At 34.4% G+C, this 20,698-nt stretch overlaps 1 protein-coding gene across 1 annotated transcript in view; it reads left to right on the forward strand.

Moving 5' to 3' along the window:
• Positions 1-20,698, forward strand: part of Dhc64C (dynein heavy chain, cytoplasmic) — a 1,087,706-nt gene that overhangs the window by 973,126 nt on the left and 93,882 nt on the right. Inside the window, exon 82 of the mRNA XM_090398628.1 lies at positions 17,231-17,352. Within this exon, the coding sequence (XP_090254754.1) occupies positions 17,231-17,352 (122 nt within the window). The remainder of the gene's footprint in view (positions 1-17,230; positions 17,353-20,698) is intronic.

The following is a 20,698-nucleotide window of genomic DNA, read 5'->3' on the forward strand; positions in this document are numbered from 1 at the left end:
AATTTTGTCCCCACGAAGGAGGGAAGTAGTGGCAGTATAGGCCAGGGAATGTGGAGGATGGAGACAAATATATAGGCAAACTAGCTTAGTGAGCAAGAAAAGGGTATTTTTAATTATGGTAATATTGATTGGAATGAAGAGAGAGCCTACTGGGGAGAAAGCAAATTTCTTGTTCAAGGGAGAGACAACTATCTTAAGCCATACATAATGGGAGGCACATGATGATTGAGTCTTAGATATTATATCATGAGAGGAATGTGATATGAATGAGGTGCCTAATCTTCCTCTGTTTATCAAGAATGACCATGACATGATCAAATGGGTTGTAGCATGTCATATAACGTCTATGAGTAATGGATATATATGTCAAACTACATCATGGAATTGACTAGAGAGGAGACAGGTGCCGCTTGGGCACTGATCATGAGATGTTTAACAGCAGCTATATTTGAGTATTCAAAAAAGTTAAAATGCTATATAAGGCAAGAGTAAAATAGAGGAAGAAGTTAAGCATGCAATCTAGAGAGAGAGAGAGAGAAAGGCGGCTTTATAGAGGCAGTAGAAGATGAAGTGTAATATTTGGTTGTATAAGGATTACAAAGAGCAGGCCAGGATGCAGCATGAACAAAAATTGATCGATGAAACCAATAAAAATTCTATAGTTCTTTTGATATTTGTCAAGCAGAACAAAGAATGAATATTAGAGGATGATGTTAGTGGATAAAAATGGTAGATTAGTAACAACCATAGAGGATATAGTTGCTACAGGGGTTAAGCACGTTTAACATACCTGTTTAACAAGTCTTGCAACAGGAAAAGTCCCAAAGAAATGGAAAGAGGATAAAATTTTACCACAATATAAAAGGAATGATAAGATTGAGGCTACAAATTTTAGGCCACTGTGTGTGTGTGTGTGTGTGTGTGTGTGTGTGTGTGTGTGTGTGTGGGAGAGAGAGAGAGAGATTGTGGAGGTTGGTGAGGACTAGTATTCAAAATTAGGTTGATAATAGCAGTATTCTCTGTGATAGTTAATATGGATTTATTAAAAGGAGGTCATGAATCTTTTAGCAGTTTGCTTTATGTATTTCAACAAGATGAAAAGTTCATTGGACAACCAAAGGAGAGTGTATACACATCTCTCTCCGATGTATACTGGTATACTTTGATACAGCGTTTCCCAAACTGTTCTGCAAAACACCAGTGTTCTGTGAAAAATTTTCAAAATTAATGAGCCTGGAATGGTTTTTAATGCTGCAACAAGTTCAAACATGTTTGAAAATCAGGCGCTCATCACTTTGCGTGTGGATTGTAATTAAGGCCATCAAGTGCTGGCCTTCACTTAGCAGCCCACAGTTGTCGACACCTCTGAATGCGAGTGAAGTATGGAAGTATCTAATCTAGGCAACGTGCAGTCACAGGCAAGGTTAATGTGATGCGCTGTGACCCAACATGCCTGTAGTGTGTGCTGTCGCATTTTTGCGATGCGATACAGCCTGCTGCGGTGATAGTGTGTGCTTAGCTTTACATTGAATATGAACTGATGATACTCGACTCTAACCAAGGTGTTCCATTAAAATTTCAGGATTTGTGAAGTGTTCCATCATAGGAAAAGTTTGAGAAACCCTACTTTGATAGATTGCCACATGATAACTAAATTGAAATCAATGCGATTGGATAAGAGACTAATGAATTGGATAGGTGATCAGATTTTAGATAGGTGTCAGTGGGTTTTGTATGGGGAAGTGATATCCAAAAAGTGGAAGGTCACTAGTAACATCCTGCAGGGATCTGTTTTGGTACTATTAATTTTACTTTTATGTCAGTGATATTGGGATAGGCTTAACTGGAGATCTGCATTTGTTTGCAGATCATGCAAAGTTTTGAAGAACTATGAGGAGTAGAACAGATGTTGTGGTCTTGCAGTAGGATCTAAACTATGAGTGAGTAAGTGAAGCAGAGCTGCCATTTCAGTGTTGCAAAATGCAAGGTCTTGAAATTTGGTAGACAAGAATGGGATTCAGATTATAAAGTTAATGGGAAATTTTGATGAAGGGGGAGGAGATAAGAGATCTGGGAATGGTAGTGGACAGTGACTTGAAGTTTAGGGGTAATTATTAAAATTGTAAGAACATCGCAACAAATTATGGAAATGATGAGGGGTCCTTGACATGCAGAAACAAAAAAAAAAAAAGTTAGTTCACAAAACGAGCTTATATTAGGCCTTGATTAGGCTGTATTTGGACTACTGTGGGCAGATATAGTTGCCTGGCTTACAAAGATATATTAGAGCAGGTCCAGTGAAGATTCACTAAGTCTGTGAAAACAAAGTGAAATATAAGTAAAAAATTCACAAAACTAGTGCAAAAAATTGCACATGGTGAATTGCTGATTTAGCTGTTTATCATTGCACAATGTAATTCGTGATACTCCTAAATCCTATCTCATGCTAATCCTACTGCCCCCCCCATAGTCATTTACTTAACTAATTACCAGTGTACACAAGAGCTGTTTATTATTGGTTACCTATTGAAATTTCAGAAAAATCTCTTTCCCTCTCTTCGCAAGTTTTTTAATTATGCTCATGATAAATGCAGAGACATGCATGTCTAGAGATTGTAGGATGACCTGTAATTTATTTGGGCTGAAAGCATCTTACTGGACACACACAATACCATAACTGCAAATTATTACTGATTCATTTGTCTCTAATGAAAGTATTTCTGTTCACACCTGTTGTTTCCCCTCCCATAGATATAATCATTTTCACATGATTCATGTTTCATTAATATTGTTTTTACATATTTGCATCTTTTAATAATTTAAATATATCAACCAAATATATCATTCCCTTTAATTATTGATTTCTAATATATCCTGTGTAAATATATAAACAAACACATTCTTCTCTCCCCCCCCCCACACACACACACATAGCAAATGATTTTGTGGCATGCCTGCTCAACATGCAAATTCTTGTCTCCTACTTTACAGTATGAGATGATTTTTCTGTGTCCAGTAAGCAGGTTGCAATCTCATAGTGAGAAAGGAAGAATCTGTTTGACTGCTGTTTTAGAAGTATATAGAACTTCTAGGTATTTATTTGGAAATCTACACTAATGTTTATTGTATCAGTAAAATTTAATATTATTATTTTTTTTTTTTTTATTTCAAATTTGAAACAGTAAATGCTATGTTAAAATTCCTTGACATTAATTTAATTAGGCAAAACATTACCATTAATATGGTAAATTTATATTTTTCATTTATTTTTATTAAATGGATGATTTACAAATGAATCTGTGATGGGGGAGTGGGGAATTATGAAAACATTTTGTGAAAAAAAATTAATTCTACCACTGGTTTATGGTGGAGATATACTTTTGCTTACTACTGAAATATAACTTAATTTAAATTTAAGAAAAATCTAAATTTAAGATTTTTGTCCAAACAGTATACTTTTCAAAATCCATGTTACCTCCCTTTGGGATAATGGTGCTTTTGTAAATGGATTAGTTCGAAATGCATGCATTGTTTTCAAGTTTTTTTTTTATAAGTGAAACTGACAATTTCTGGTAATATATTGCTTATAAAATGATTTTACAGATACAATAAAAATCACTGTAGGATTTCCAAATAAATATCTTGTTAAACTTCCTTGAGCAAGTATTATATTTGATGACACAGTGGTATCTCTATCTTTTGCGATCCTAAAGAAAGACCTTTTTATGACCTTGTAAAAGATATGTTTTTGGAGGTTACAATTGCTAAATAGAGTAATAAGAAGAAATTATGTTGATCACCTTGGTAGGGTTTCAAGCTAATTATCAGAAGCCACTGATATTAAGTTATGTATCAACTGCATACAAAGATTGAAAAGCTTTTTTTCCCCTTATCCTCTTCTCCATGCAAAGCCCAAGTGCTCTTCATGGGCAAGTGTTAAAGAAAAAAAGTTTTTAAAGAAAAAGATGGAAGTTGTTAGCATGTCTCTTGAGCAGCCAGTGATTTTAGTACCCTGGCAAAGTAGTACAGGGAAGGCTGTTCCAAAAAACGGAAGTAGATTGGAATAAAAGCAGACAGTGAAAAGTTCAATTGGTAAGTTGTTTGAAATGGATGTTAGACATTAACTGTCAACTGCTTCTGTTTTTACACACATGGTTAAAATAATAGTAGCCTGTTTGGTGGAGTAGGCATTCATGAAAATGCTTATAAAAGTATAATGCAGAAACAGAACATCAGTTGGAAAGTGATTGGAAGTCTGTGAAAGTCAGTTATCTTACTTTCAAACTGAGATAAAATTTTATTAGTGACATTTGTTTCCAAAGTGGGTATGGCTGTCTTAGAGATTTGTTGCACAACTAGTAACAGGAATCTATATTGGTGAACACTAATTAATATTGTACCTCCAAGTAGTGAAAAATTTGGCAGTTGATGATCTCTCTTGTTTTCAGGATGATTGAAGTCAGTACTTTGAGACAAAATTAAATAACTGCAGTCTAACTCCCCTTCTATAGGGTAGAAGGGATGTTATATAATATTCATTCTTGAACACAAAAAGGAGATACCATTTAGACCAGAAGACTTCTTGATATCTAAGCCATTAAGAATTTTTCTTCTTCTGTCTTTCTGATGTCAGAAAAGTCATATAATTGGATTATGCTTAGTGTAATAAGAGATGATTTGTATTTGTTTTTACAAGATTTGGAAGAGTTAGCTGATGCTGGATAAGTCTTGTCTTTGCCTTGATGTGACAATGCATTGTTACAGTTACTATACATCACATCTCGCACATCAGGATGTGTTGAGAGAAGTCAAAACATAAAGGGAGAGCAGAATTATGCCATTACCTTAGAGGACAAGTTTTACATTTGACTTTTCAAAGCTGAATTCGGATTTGTTGATATTTTTTAGAGATGCTGTGGACCTGTATTGAAGGCCAAGTGTGAAACTGGTTTTTGACTTGAGAAATATGCTGTATTTTTATCTTGGACTGCTTTGGGAAAAAATTTTTGGGGACCAAGGATTTAGATAATGATTGGAAGTATTGAGTTTAGTGAGAATGAAAGCCCTAATTCCAGGAAGAATTACTTATTCAGTCAGTGAAAGTGTTGAAACAGTAATCAGAGATAGTGTAAAGGAAGAATAGAAATCTCACAAGTTATTATATTTGGTTGCAGTATAGTGCCAAAGAATGTCAAAATGAGACTGCGTGAAGGACCTATATTGAGAAAAACTCAGATGATGATGATGTGTTCTAGATATACGTTAAATATATAGACAGGGTCAACAAATTATGCAAAATCCTGTCTCTCCCTCCTCCCCAATTTCTTTAATGATATGTTGATAGGAGTTCCATAAAGGGAGTATTGGTTCTGTATCATTGTTTAGAGAACATTTCATTTGTATGAAAACCTTTGTAGGAAGGAAAAGTTAATAAATAATAAGAATATGAAGAACAGTGAAAACATTTATTTTTGGAAAATATTTTGTTACAGAAGTCTTTTTGTTACTAGAATTGTCCTTTATATTATGCATATTCTTCTATTTTTCCTTGAAGTTAAAAAGCAATTTTAATTAGAAAGTTATTTTTTGATTAAATAAAGAAATGTTCTGGTTTGTCTAGTGTGCAGCTGCTCACCACAGGCAAATGGGTGAGCGTATTTGTCGAGCTCTGGATATAGATATATCATAGCTACAGTAGACGTCCCAACGTTCCTTCCAATTTGATCAGTAGTATCTGAGAAAAGGTGCCAGTTTTAGTTTTGGTCACTGAAGTCCCCAAGGAAGATGATCTCACTGTCTGAGTAATTAGGCCACAGAAAATCAAGTTTCAGAGATGATCAGAATTTGCAAAGCAATAAAGGTAGTAAATGAATTGCCAAAGAGTGCTAAGGAAATTATGAGCCATAACATGATTATAATGCGGGGATATTTAGATTTGGCATTATCTCATAATGAATAATTATATCTGCAAAACTACACTTGTTCTGCCCCTTCTTTTGTGGAAGAGCAAAAGATACGTATGTGTAGGTGGTGTTTTGAAAGTGATTCCCAAAAAATTGGAAAAAGTAAGAAGTAAAAGTAAAAAGTCAGCAGACAGTCAAATGAAAAAAAAAAAAAAGGTAGGGAAAGTAGGTGAGAATGTGAGCAAGAGGTGAACATGGAAAGTGTGATAGCATGATGAAGTGTAAATTCCACTTGCTACTGAGAGAGAGAGAGAGAGAGATAGAGAGCATTTACATGGAGAATTTCACAGTGCCAAATTTGAGATAAGACAGTTGGAAAACAGCCTAGTGAGTGGTATTATGGCAGAGAAATGAAAGAAGGAAGAGATGCAAGGAAAGAGAATACAGGATGTAAAAGAGGAAGGAGCAAGGAATGAGCTGTTTGGTGACTCCATAATAAGAGTAGTGCTTAAGGAGAGTATCGTGTTTTCCTGGGACAATGATTGAGGGAGATTGAGGATTAAAGGGAGATTGAGAAAGAAAATAGAGGGAAAGTGACAGATGTCATTATTTTGGCAGACACAAATGATCTAGTATAGGTGACATGTATGCAAGAGGCATACATCTGTCACCTTGAAAAAGTTGCTGCTACAAGTGAATAAGAATGAGACTGTAAAGATAGTATGCAGCCATGGTATAATATAAGTGAGTTGAGATGTGAGGGGCCATGATTACAAATGAGTCGCTGCATAGGTTATGCAGAATAGTTTGGATTTTGTGAATGTGTGAAGTGAGTTTGATAAATGAAAGGACTTATATAAGGCAGTTTACATTTAAATAGATTTGGAGTCTTGAAAAAGTATTGTTCATGGAGTGTTCAGAACTTGTGTTCTGGACCTTTTTATCCAGATAAAAAAATTGGAGATATTAAAAGACCTACACAACATTGGTCTCATAAGGACCTTCCTGTTTTTAATCAAGAACTTCCTATTCAAAATTATCCTTTGAAGTGAGAGTGGGAACTTCTCCCTTCTGACTATACTCCCAAGAGGCAAGAGTCATACTAGATTTAGTCTTAAGCATCATGCTTTTTTTCAATCAAAATTATCTCTATAACTGAACAACTTCCTCCAACCCTTTTGTTACAGCCAATGAAAATATACTATCAGTTCCTCTTGTTTCTCCTAATGACCTTATGAGAAACAACAAGAGGAATTGATATATATATAGCAAGCACTTGACAAGGCATTATCAAATGTTCAAGTACCATGGAATAGACTTTACAATGTTAAAACAGATGGAAGACATCTATGGTTAGATAAAACATAGACCCAGTTGGGCTTTCTCTTTATTTACTGTAACATCCACTGCAATCATTTGGTAAGCAAGTATGATAATATTAGGAAACATATTTTAAATATTGTGAATTTTATTCATTCAAATGTAAAAGTGCAGTAAACATTTAGAAATTTTATCAAAGAGCTTGATCTTCAAGATAAGCCAGGTGAGCTCTCATTCTGCTGTATTGTGAGGTGGTCATCAACCAGACAGTTGATGACCACCAGTCTCTTAAATAGGTTTGTTGCACTTTTGGAGCCTATCATTGATTTCTTGAAAGAAAAAGGAAAATCATATAACTAGAAGATTACAGATAGGTGCAGGATCTGATGTTTTTTTTTTAACTGATTTAATTTCAATCTGATATCACATCTCTCTTTGTTCATGTACTACATACTGGTTATTTCATGAGGCAAAATACTTTTTACCTACAAAAAGAAGGAACAGCCATTATTTTGCCACTGTCATCTCCTATTGCCAACTTGTAAATGAAAGCATTTGAGCAACGTACTCCAGATTTTTAAAAATCCAGTTTGACTCAGGTATGTTGATATTTTCATCATCTGGCCCCCATAGCTGCCAAACTTGGATGCTTTCCTCAATTACCTAAATAAACAACACAAATGCATACAATTTGCCACTGAAATTAAAAGACAAACCCACTTTTAATTCTGGATACACTTATCACATCTTCCCTCAGGTAGTCTATCCACTGCTCTTTACCACAAGCCTACACCTATTGGCTTATGCCCCTAAACTCTTGCAACCACCCAACACACTAAAAAACAAAGCTAGAAAGTATGCTCTAGTGAACAAGCACTTAAGCATGAATTAAAAATGACGAGCAATACTTTCTTAAAAAAAACTACAGCAAAAATACTCTCAGCAAAATTCTCCACAAGACGGCACTAAAAAATAAAAATAGATTACAATAAAATAGTCTTTCCATTAACATAAACAATAAAATAGTCTTTCCATACATTAAAGATATCAATAAAAATAAACAGAATACTACTTAAATGCAACCTTAATGCCACCATTAAACCTTCTCCAAAATTAAAGAACTTATTCAACTCTTCCAAGGATCTTTCTTTCCCTGGCTCATCCTAGAATTTATTGCATGCATCATCTGTAACTTGCTTTGTGTAAGCAAAACTAGATGCATGATTTCACCAAAAAAGGAACACAAACGATAAATTTAATAACTATGGTAAATCTGCCTTTCTGATCATTCCTTGGATACTTTACATAGAATGGACTCTGGAAAGGCACGTGTTCTTCACATTACACCAAAACCTGGTATAAGCACAAATTTAAAGAAGCCTGTGATGTTCTAATGAACCACCCTAAACAAGGTTTTTTTTACTCCTGGATTAGTAAGCAATGGAAATGGTGAGTTGTGTGCAGCAGTGTAGAATACCCTCCCTCAATGAGTCCTTGGAGACATGACATAATGGTAAGCTCAACAACAATGATGGTCTAAAAATCTCAAGAATATGGGTGGCATATAGTCATCCCATATAATCTTTTGTTCCAACAGGCCATACTTCAATAACAAACCTCAGCTCAGCCCTTATTTTAAATACTGATTAGGTATCAATGTTGTATAATTAAAGATTAATATGCATTTGATCTCTGACATTCAAAACAGGCTGTAGCTTTGATATATTTTTTCCCTACCAGAGGTTAGGCACTATCATATACAACGGTCGACCAAATTCATGGTCATTTGGCATACTCTTTGAATTTCAATGTAACTTGCCTCTCTCTACAATATATGCCAGATAATATGAAGGTGAAATTGTCAGGAAATTAAAGTTATTACTCTTAACATGACTGAACATACACACATAACCACAGTAGTAAGATTTTTAATAAGTAAATATTTCGTCCTAAGTATCATATGACATCTTCAGTACAATTAATTCAAACAATACTAGGAATTACATAGTTAGGGTGCACGCTTGCAATGGAATCCCGCTATGCGTGCAGTAGCATGTTGTGTAATTAAATTAAAATATATCTGGATTTAAAGAGAAAAAAAAATTACATTAAAATGAGATAACACATATAAATATTATTTTACACAATTTAGGATGACAATTTTGCAGACTTTAGGGATAGTAAGAACTTCGTTATGGTTCAGATTAGGTCTGTGATGTAAGGCTTCAGCACTTTCTTTATATAAACCTTCATGTTTATATGAAGATCTATGTAGAAGTTTAGTCTTCTTCCAAGTTTTGGTTTTCAATTCCGTGTTGTGCAAGGCCAGATTTCTGTGATTTGATAAGACAGATATAGTCTTGATATTCCGAAATGCATTTGCTAATGGATCTACCTGTCTATCCATAGTAGGACAATTTACAGGAACATGAGACCTCGTACATGCCAGGTATCATCAGAGGTGGGAGTTTGTCTTTAGGAGAAAGTAACCAATTGTAGATTTGGTTGATTGGTTTGTAGGTAGCAGCCAATTTATGTTTCTTCATAATTTTTGAAAGACGTTCGGAGATGCCTTTGATATAAGGTATGGGAATCCTACGGGTTTGTTCTTGTCTAGGTTGATGTGGGGGGAAGTTTTTGAGTTGTTTTTGGATTGTATCCATTTTGTATGGCTGTATTTTTGATTATTTCCAATTCTTGGTTTAAAGATTCTTCGGAGGAGCAGAATCTATGTGCTCTGGTTATTAATGATTTAATGATGCCAAATTTTTGAGATGATGATGAGCTGAAGAATTGTGAAAGTAGCATCCTGAAAAAGTCAGCTTAGGATAGACAGAAGTGGAGATGGAACCATCTTCTTTTCTTTGGATGTGTATATCCAGGAAGGAGATAAAGTCTGGGAAATTGTCATCCTAAATTGTGTAAAATAATATTTATATGTGTTATTTCATTTTAATGTAATTTTTTTTTTAAAAAAATCCAAATATATTTTAATTTAATTACCTCTATGCATGCAGTAGTGTGCTGACACTACTGTACGCATAGAGGGATTCCATTGTAAACATGTGCCCCTGACTGTATGTAATTCTTAGTATTGTTTGAATTAACTGTACTGAAGATGTTCTATGATACTAAGGAGGAAATATTTACTTATTAAAAATCTTACTACTGTGGTTACGTGTGTATGTTTAGTAATGAATGCTCCACAAGTTTCATTATACAACAAATTACTCTTAACGTGGTGGTATTCTCCATAATTTTACTGAAATGAATAGGTGTATGATTCAAATGCATCCCATGCAGTATGTGTCTTCCTCTCTCTCTCTCTCTTACAACATTCCCCCCCCCCCAGCATGCTGCTGTACTCAGTTTTTCCCCTAACTGTCAGATTTTAGGGAAAGACAACGTATACTAAAATAATAATTAAAAAATTAATTAATACTTCCTATATTTCGGTAATGTTACATTACCATCTTCAGGGAACATAAAAAATGATATGTGCACGCAGGCACTGACACTAAACAAATATGACTGAAGAAAACAACTGAAGTCAGTCTTAGAGTCCTAAAGATACCCCAAGTGGGCTAAATTGGGTTGTCTTGGCTATTGGGACTGATGTTCTAAGAATGCAAACTTCCCATATTTGGGGCAGTCTCATCCTTTCAAATTTGTTGAGGTTTGGGGAGTTTTTTATAACTGAGGCTGATTCCAGTAATTATCTTTCATATTTATACTTGCTGCAGTATAGTAAAGTGGCTTTCTTCCAGCGTATTTTGTGGCAGGTGCCCAAAGCATGGTGTCAGCAAGTTCTGAGTGGCTGTATTGGTGGAACTGGATATAGTCCTTATGTTCAGATATCCTGATATTAGCTGTCCTGCCTGTTTGACTGTAGTAGGAGAGTTTGCAACTACAAGGCACCTGGTATACTCCAGGTAGATAGATCTAGGGGAAGCGACTGGTCTTTTGTGGAGCAGATAAGAGATGCTAATTTTTTTTTATATGGTTTGTAACAAGTTGTCAGGTCATATTTTTTTAGGATTTGTGTTAGCTTTTCAGAAGTACCCTGGATATAAAGAATGGTGATAGATTTAGAGTAATCTTTGTTATGGAGGGGGGGGTAATTGGTTTTCATATTTTTTGGATTTTTGGGGGTTAAGTTCAGTAGTTAGGGAAGTTATCTGAACTGATAAATTTTGTCCTGTTATGTAGGGTTTTTATAATCCCATATTGTTGGGATTGGGGTGAGGGAGATGATTGCTTGCAAATGTATCTACCTGTATGTGTAGCTTTACTGTAAACAGAGAAAGCCAGGGATCCATCAGGCTGGCATGTAATCAGAGTGTCTAGGAAAGGGAGATTGTTATTGTTTTCCTTTTCCGAGGTGAACTGGAACCTGGGTGTTGATTGTTCAAGTATGTTAAGAAGTTGTGGAGTGTATCCAAGCCATGCAGCCAAATAGTGGACGCATCATCTACATAGCATAGCTAGACAGTAGGTTAAGTGGAACAGAGTTTAAGGCTTTCTCTGCAAAGGTTTCCATAAAGAAGTTGGCCAGGGAGAACCCACGGCTTTCCCCTCTATCTGTTTGTAGAATTTTCCTTGCCAAATGAAACAGACTGAGATATCAGGAGGAAATTTGGCTTGGATGAGGTCCAGGTATCTTTGAGTGGGACATTGGTGAATAAGGAGGAGACATCAAAACTGACCATTATGTCAGTGTGTTGGAGTGAGAGGTTTTCTATACTGGCCATAAAGTGGGCTGAATTTTTAATGTGTGAAGGTGCGTTGTGAGTATATTGTGTGAGTACTTTGGCTAATTTGTATGTGGGGAATCAATGCCATCCACAATGCCACATTCTGTTTATGGATTTTTGATAGTCCATATATTCGGGAGGGGGGGGTCTAAAGTTAAAAGGTTTTAGTTTGTTAGTCACTTCCACAGGCCAAGAAGTAACCTTCTTGGCCTGTGTAAATTTCTTAAAAAAAAGTCAGTTTTTCCTTGAGAAATTGACCATGTATGATAACTTACTAGCTGATGTGAGAACCTTCCTGATATTTCACTGGACTGAACCTGGTTGGTTCAGTCCTGTATGCTGTCTAGCAACCAGTTTGGAATCAATTACTGCTCTAAGATAAATAACTATAATAACATTAAAATTATCTTATAATAGTAATTGATTGCATAAATATAAAATAATAGGTGTGGTTATTGTTCGATTACTGACCTTTATATTATGGTTATCTTCAGGAATATGTGTGTGTGTATACACATACCCTACATTAACAATTGAATTGCTTTACTCCTTTATCCTCAAATGGCAGGAGGTACTTACTCCCAGTTAAATTATAGCGAGTTAGGTATATCCATCAAAAGTGTAACACATAATAACTGTGTGCGAGAGACAGTGGAAAGCAGTAACAGAAACATGACATCCTGTGCTGGAGACAAGACATAACAAGGTATTTCACCAGGCTTTGATGAAATGTCTGCCTTAGTGAGTCAAGTCATTACTGGCCTATGATTTATCAAAAGTATATTTTGTTGTATAGTAATTTACTGTACACCTATATATTGCTGGTTTAGCAGAAAATTCATTGTCATCCTTTCCCATCAGAAATATACTTAAAATTTAAAGTGTCATAGAATATAAAGATTAGAATCTATATATATTCTATGCCATTTAGAATCTTATGATAAATTATATGGTTCCTCAATTGTCATTACTGATATGCAGAGCAATGACCCAAGCAAATCACAAATACATTACTGCGCATAGCACCAATAGTTTTGCATATAGAAGCCAATGATTCCATATGGACACACTGAAAATTCACTTTTATGAGTTGAAACACTTAAATAAATTACAAAAGTATATTATAAAAGTCATCTACAGCTTTCTTCAGTCTGCTGCTGGATGAATGCCTCTCCATGCTTCTTCCATTTTAACCGATCTTATTACTATTACTATTATTACGGGTGACTCCAGGGAGTCAGACTCATCGAGGGAGGCCCTAAACATCCTGTCCACACAACTATACGACATTCTCACAGTATCTATCACATACCTTGCCTTGAACTCACTCACCGTCATAGCACCCACAACAGACACTGGCAGCTTATTCCACTCATTTACCACTCTAAAAGTAAAGAACCCAGCTCTAACACCCCTGCTAACCACACTCTTGCCCAGCTTCCATAGGTGTACCCTAGTTCCCCCACCATCAGTCCTGATCTCAAAAATATCCTCTGAATTAATGCTATAGAAACTCTTTAGCAATTTGAATGTCTCAATCATATCTTCCCTTTTCCGCCTATCAACTAATTTCTACAACCCACAAATCTTCAACCTATTCTCATATGGTTCATTCCATAGACCTGCTATCATCTTAGTCACTTGCCTCTGGATCCTCTCCCCATCAAGAAGGAACCTAGGTGACCAAATCTGGGCACAGTAGTCGAGATGAGGTCTTATCAAGGCTCGGTACAGAGGTACAACAACTTGATTGTCTCTGCTCGTCAAGGTATTTTTCAACAACCAGGTGAGTTGATGAGCTGATTTAGCTACTTTTGCAATGTACCCCCTAAACTTCATCTCCCTATCCACCAACACTTCCAAGTCCCTGGCCTCATCAATCTCCTGGAGTACATTTAGACCAATGTGGTATACTGCTGCTAATCTTTTCACCCCAAAATGCATAACCTTACACTTTGCCACATTAAATTGACATCCATTCTCCTTAGCCCAGAACTCCAATCTATCCAAGTCATCCTGCAAGATTTTGACATCTTCTGTCTTCACTATTGCCCTACCCAACTTTGCATCATCAGCAAACAAACGAACTGTTCCTCTTAGATCCTTCCCTATATCGTTAATGAACAAATTAAATAGCAGGTCCAAGAACAGAACCCTGCAGCACACCACTAGTCACAGGCTGTCTTTTGGACTCCACTCCTGAATAAACCACTCTTTGATATCTCTCCATCCACCTATCCATCTCACCAACCCTATATCCATTCCCATATGTTGTGGTTTATGGATTAGAATTCCATGTGGTATCCTGTCAAATGCCTTAGCCAGGTCCAGCAGTATCAGTGTAAACCCATTATCCTTATCCAGTTCAGCCATCACTTTGTTATAAAACTTGAGTAAGTTACTGAGGCATGATCTACCCTTCACAAAGCCATGCTGTCCCCCGTACAGTATCTCATTTTCATCAATCGATTCCTGTATTTTTCCCTTGACTACTTTCCCCAAGACCTTGACAACGACTCGTGATATGCTGATTGATCGGTAATTTGCAACTGTAGTCTTGGATCCTCCTTTATGCAATGTAACTATTTTCCCCTCTTTCCACACCTTCGGGACTAAACCAGACCCAAGACTCAGATTAAACAACATGGTCAAAGGCACTGATAATTCTTTAGCCACTTCACGCAAGACCCGTGCCAGTATACCATCCAATTCCACGGATGTATTCACATTAAGGTTCTGTAATAGGCTATTCACCTCCACTTCATTCATCACAATTCCCGTATAAACTAATGGTTCCTTTATTTTTTCAATGTCACCACCTGGATGATATACGTTTGCAAAGTGCTCACTCAGTAACTCCGCTGAGCGAGCACTTTGCACTTATGCATTGCTCTATCATAAAGTTCCATAATAGGAATAATAATAATAATAGGAATGGAAGAATAATAATAACCTCCATGAATATTATAAGTCTGATGAATAAAAACTTTTACAAATATAAATAGGAAAAGGAAGTTTAAACTAACATGGTAAATAGATTAAAGGTGAATGCAAAAGATTAAATGTATATTTAAAAGAATGTATTATTTTATAAGTACTAACATCAACTCATAAGACAGAGACATGGTAAAAAATATGTAATAATAATACTATATTGCTATATTGTTTTGGAAGATAGAACTAGTTGAGAGATAGAGGAGCAGTCTGCAGTACACATGGAGCTCTTAACCCCTTTTGTTTTATATAAGTGAGCATGCAGATGAAAAATAGCTGTGCTTACTTTTTTCCCTCCAACCCATGCTGAATTTTAACAAGAAAAGAGAGAAAATTAGGAAAAAATAATAGAATTTAAAGTAGTGTAAGGAATAATAATAAACACATGCATATTTGCTTTTATATTTTACTTCTCTAACTTCATTCTCGAAAGCTACTATTCTCTTTTAGTCTTTGTTCTATTTTTACATATCTCCTGTTTTTCTCCATTCTTTTTTCCTTTCAGGTCATCAAAAAAAGTTTATTATGTAAGATATTTAACTAAAGTAAATGTAAATAAATAATTAATTGTTAATTTTTTTAACTTTAATATTTATTTCTCTTTTAATGTTTTCTTTCTACCACCACCACCCTCATTTTATTGTTCATTTCTTTCATTTTATTGCATATTTAACCCGTTGATATTAATTATGCAACTTTGCATAATCCGATTAACTAGAGTGTTTATTTTTATATTTTACATGTAATTATTACATGTACTCAGCCTCTATTTCCTTCTCAAAACAAGGGTCATTATAAATGAAACCATCCATAAACCAGTTGCAAGTATTTTGGCAAACTACTCAAGAAACAATATGCATAGCAAAATAACCATTTTTCAAAGAAAACAAGCTGCATAAATGTTCAGATTTTAAGATTCACAAATCAAATATAGTTTAGCTGTGAATATATGCTTTATAAAGCAAATGAGTGTAGCAAAAACTAGGTTTAGTATGTCTGAAAGAAAATACCAGTTTGAAGTGTGTGGGAGAGAGAGAGAATAAAAAATTAGATGACATAGTAATTACTCTTCAGACATGCTCTGTTGGCTCTTCTGGTTAACTGAGTAGATAGCATCTCCACTCTTCTGTTGATTCCCAAATTTTAACCCCGATAGGTGTACAATCTTTCATGGATGGGATTTATTTAAAAAAAAAAAAAAAAAGATGGGACACCATTCTAGCCAAGATAGCTCTCAGCTTACTGAAAAAAAGATTAAGCAGATTTCAGACCCTGCAATAAATTTGCAGTCTAAAATTAGTCAGCTCTAACAATGGTCATATTCATAAGTTCATGGAACTCAGCAAAAAAAAAAAAAAAAAATCTACAGTAATCTAGGTGTTGTCCGTTGTCCCTTTAGCTTTATGACACCAAACATGGATTCATTGAACAAGATGTATTGTCCTCTTAACCCCAAACTGAGAAAAAGATGACACATTGATATGTGTCAATATATTTATACTCACTCATCATTTCATAGTAATTGATCCCTGAATAGTATTACTGAAATAATGATTCCTTTATAACAGACTTCAGCAATTTACTAAGTATTAACATTTAAAGAAACAGAGAATATACATAAAATTTGTGTATACAATAGGAAGAGAGAGGGTCAAAAAATTCCTGTCCTTTCTTTTAGAATAAGATTATACTGGTTTTTTTTGACCAATGAATTTAATGATAAATTATGCCAACAAGTTTCACCAACTTAGCAAAGCTTGTTTGGCTTCTTTACAGCATACAAATGGTAAAGACAACTCGAAGTGCTAGTACATAGAACAAACATATAAAATATAACATAAATTGAAAAGATGCATAACATCATACACATGGAGCGTGTGTTTCATTAGTTATTGTTGTGTTATGTTATATTTTATACGTTTGTTCTATGTACTAGCACTTTGAGTTGTCTTTACCGTTTGTATGCCCTGAAGAAGCCCAGTTGTTGGCATAATTTATCATTAAATTCATTGGTCAAAAAAAAAAAAAAAACCAGTGTAATCTTATTCTAAAATTAAGTTAGTGGCCAAAAAAATATATTCACAATCCTGACCTTTCATTAAATTTGGAACATGTTCCAAATTTATGAAATTTCTTTCACATACCCATGAACTCATTAAAATAGGTTTTATATAAATGGATTTATATAAACTAATTAACTAATTATATATTTCAAATAGAATTATATTAATAAAACAGAAGGTTTTTTTTTATTTTTAGCGGCTGTTAAATTCATTTTTGAGCAAACTCTTCACAGCTCACAGCTTTGAACCTGATTTTCCTCTAGTATCAAGAATTGATGATGCAGGAGACAAAAGCATTGTGATGCCAGAAGGCATTAGGTATGGATGAGTGGAATTTATTTAGCTCTTTACTTTTTTACATGTCTTGATAAGCATGCATATATACATAAGTTTTGATATGTGTAATATTTATAATGCTGAGTATGTCAGTTTATGCAACATTTTTTTTTTTTTCGACAAATTATAGACTCTAAAATCATTGTTAGAAATTTTAATCATATATTAAGCATAAATAATAATAATAATTTTAAGCACCTATCAACTCGTTAACTATAACCCAAGCAATCGAATAAAAAAGAAAACATAAAACTTTAATCAGTCACTACTTGGCTAGAAGATACAGTTAAGAAATTACTTCTGCACTAGGCTCATTCCCCAAAAATTTACAGTTTACCAAAGATTCACAAACAGAATGTACCGCTGCAGCCGATAGTTAAATGTATAGACAGCCCCAATGATCACCTAGCCAAGAAACTAGCATCAACATTCAAGAGTTGGTAGGTCATTCCCTCTCATATATTAAAAACAACAACACTTTGTAAACAAAATCAAAGACATCACACTGGAAAAAGATGATTTATTAGTCAGTTTTGACGTCTCTTCCCTCTTTACAAATGTCCCAATCAATGACATAGTCGCTCTATTACAGGACAAATTCCCTCCTGATATTACATGTACTACGTTCTGGCTATTTTGTGTCGCAAAACACTTTCTACCTACAAAAAGAATGCACAGCCATGGGCTCACCGTTATCCCCCACCCCAAATTGCTAACTTTTACATGGAATATTTTGAACAACATGCTCTAGATTCCTCTCCTTTAAAACCCAAAGTCTGGCTTAGATACGTTGATGATGTTTTTGCTATCTGGCCCCATGGCTGCCAGACATTAAACACTTTCCCCAACCACCTAAACAAACAACACAAACACATGCAATTCACAATTGAGATTGAAAAGCAGACCACACTTACTTTTCTAGATACACTTGTCACACGTCTTTCTTCTGGCAGTCTTTCCTTCACTATTTATTTACTGGAAACCTACTGTTGGATTCTACTTCGTCTGAATCTATACTTTGGATCCAATATTTAATTAATACGATGTTCTTAACTGGTTGATAGGTTGCAAGTTGATTTCTAATTCAAATATAGAGAAAATTTATATTTAAAGACTGCGCCACTCTATATCTGAATTAGTTCAAGAACTGAAGAAAAACCAACTCACAACTATCTCTCCTTTTAGGTGTTAATATTATATATACTGACCGAGTATATTTAACTTATTTATCTCTCCCGCTTTGGTTCGAATATTTTATGAATGGTGCAGTAAAAGAGATTCAGGCAAAATACAACTTTAGATAAACAAAAACAAACATTTAATTTAGAATCACAAATTTTACACTTAAGATCAAATCACTAAATAAGTTATTATAAACACTTTAGCCTTTCTGATAATACAGTCATACAAACTCAGATAATGGTAAATCTGTTATCTGTAATACAATCTTCTCACAGTTCCTTTAACTATTTAATAAAATTCCTTAGTGATCATTCACATCAATATCTCATAGTTTCTTAAGTTTCAATTACAATAAAAATGCAGTAACACCTCTTCACAAACATACACTTTTAAATCTACACTTCAGTTAATCTAAGCAATAGTTACTGTTAATATAATGATATTCTAGGATGAAACTCACACATATCTCTGTATAGGAATATTAATGGTTGGAATATTCTTACCAATAATCTTCTTTCTTCATCTACTTATACGCAAACACTTTTTGTAACTGTAAACACTTTAAACAATAAACGGCACTCATTAAAATAAATCTTCTAAGCAATAATTGAATTAATTGACGGTTACAATACACATAATCAAACGTTCTTGCATGAAGTACTACTGATCACTCATGAATTAAGGTAACACACAATAATTCCTTAACTTGAAGTTTTATGTGCACAGTTGTCCATTCCTCTGGCATTCTATTAATCCTTTAGGCACTATAATTCTAAACACAGCTATCATTAAACTTCAACTTTACAGCCCCTACTTATTCTCTAGTTACTCCATGCTATGCTTCAAGTTTCCATATGTCCTTGAAAGGTCGGCCCTGAAATTAAATCTCAACTATAGTATCGCTAGTCATTCAGTAGTCACTCAGCTGTCTTCCGTAACTATAATTGTTATTCTACAACTTATTAGCTAACCGCTTCTCGACTACTGGACTTTAATTAGCTACTTGAGTGACTCGCCGACTCGCTATTATCACACTCTGATTCCAAATCAATCTCCTTTTAGATGCCTTCTCCGAATGCCGAATTAGACTATCCTCCGATTCCAACCTAATGAATCTCTCCTTTTTTTTTTTTAGCATTCCTCGCTTATATATCCATTCTTCCTGCCTAAATTGTTCTTGTGCTCTCTTTAACTAAAATTCTTTCCAGTCAACTTTCAGCTTTTTCCCTCACGCACTGTTCCAAACTCGTGCTTGCTTTCTTACATACGTCTCCATGACAACAAAACAAAATATAATAAAATTGAGCTATTGCATAACGTTAAACTTCTACAAACAGGAACAAAATAAGAATATTTATATTTCAATTAATACGTAGTTAAAATGTTGAATACAAATTCTTATATTAATATAGCAATAAATAAAATAAATCCAATAATATTTAAATACAGAGTTTTATTACTATTAATACATATATCCTTGATTAAATAATTAAATATCAAATAAAGTTAAAGTAGTTATATGAATATTAATTTATAAATAAGTGATTTACATTAATTATTAATTACAAGTCTAGCCTTTGTGATGGAAGATCATGTTGGATTCTGAAGCAAATAATAATTACTTAAATCTCTATATATTCAGAATCCAACACTACACATACTGGCCAATATATACACATAAACTCCTACCACCACCACCACCACCACCACCCAACACAAAAAGTAGGTGTCATTAACACACTAAAAAACAGGGCTTTGAAAATTTGCTCCAATGAACAAAGCACTTAAAGATGAATTAAAAGTCATCAGCAGTACCTTCCTAAAAAAATGGCTATAGCCAAAATGCTATCAACAAAATTCTTCACAAGACCTCATTTAAAAAAAAAAACTACACTACAATAAAACTAACCATTCCATGCGTTAAAGGGATATCAGATAAAATAAACAGAATACTGCAGAAATAAAACCTTAAAGCCACCTTTAAACCTCCTGCAAAATTAAAGAACTTATTCAACTCATCCAAGGATCCACACCCACCCTGGAGTATACCGTATTCATTGCGCCTATAATTTACCCTATATAGGAGATACAGGATGTACAATTCCTATCAGACAAAAGGAACATAAACAGCACATTAAATTTAATA

Source organism: Typopeltis vanoorti, chromosome 10 (genome assembly GCF_054136105.1).
Source record: "Typopeltis vanoorti isolate ZY-2024b chromosome 10, IOZ_Tvanoo_1.0, whole genome shotgun sequence".
NCBI classification, from domain to species: Eukaryota; Metazoa; Arthropoda; class Arachnida; order Uropygi; family Thelyphonidae; genus Typopeltis; species Typopeltis vanoorti.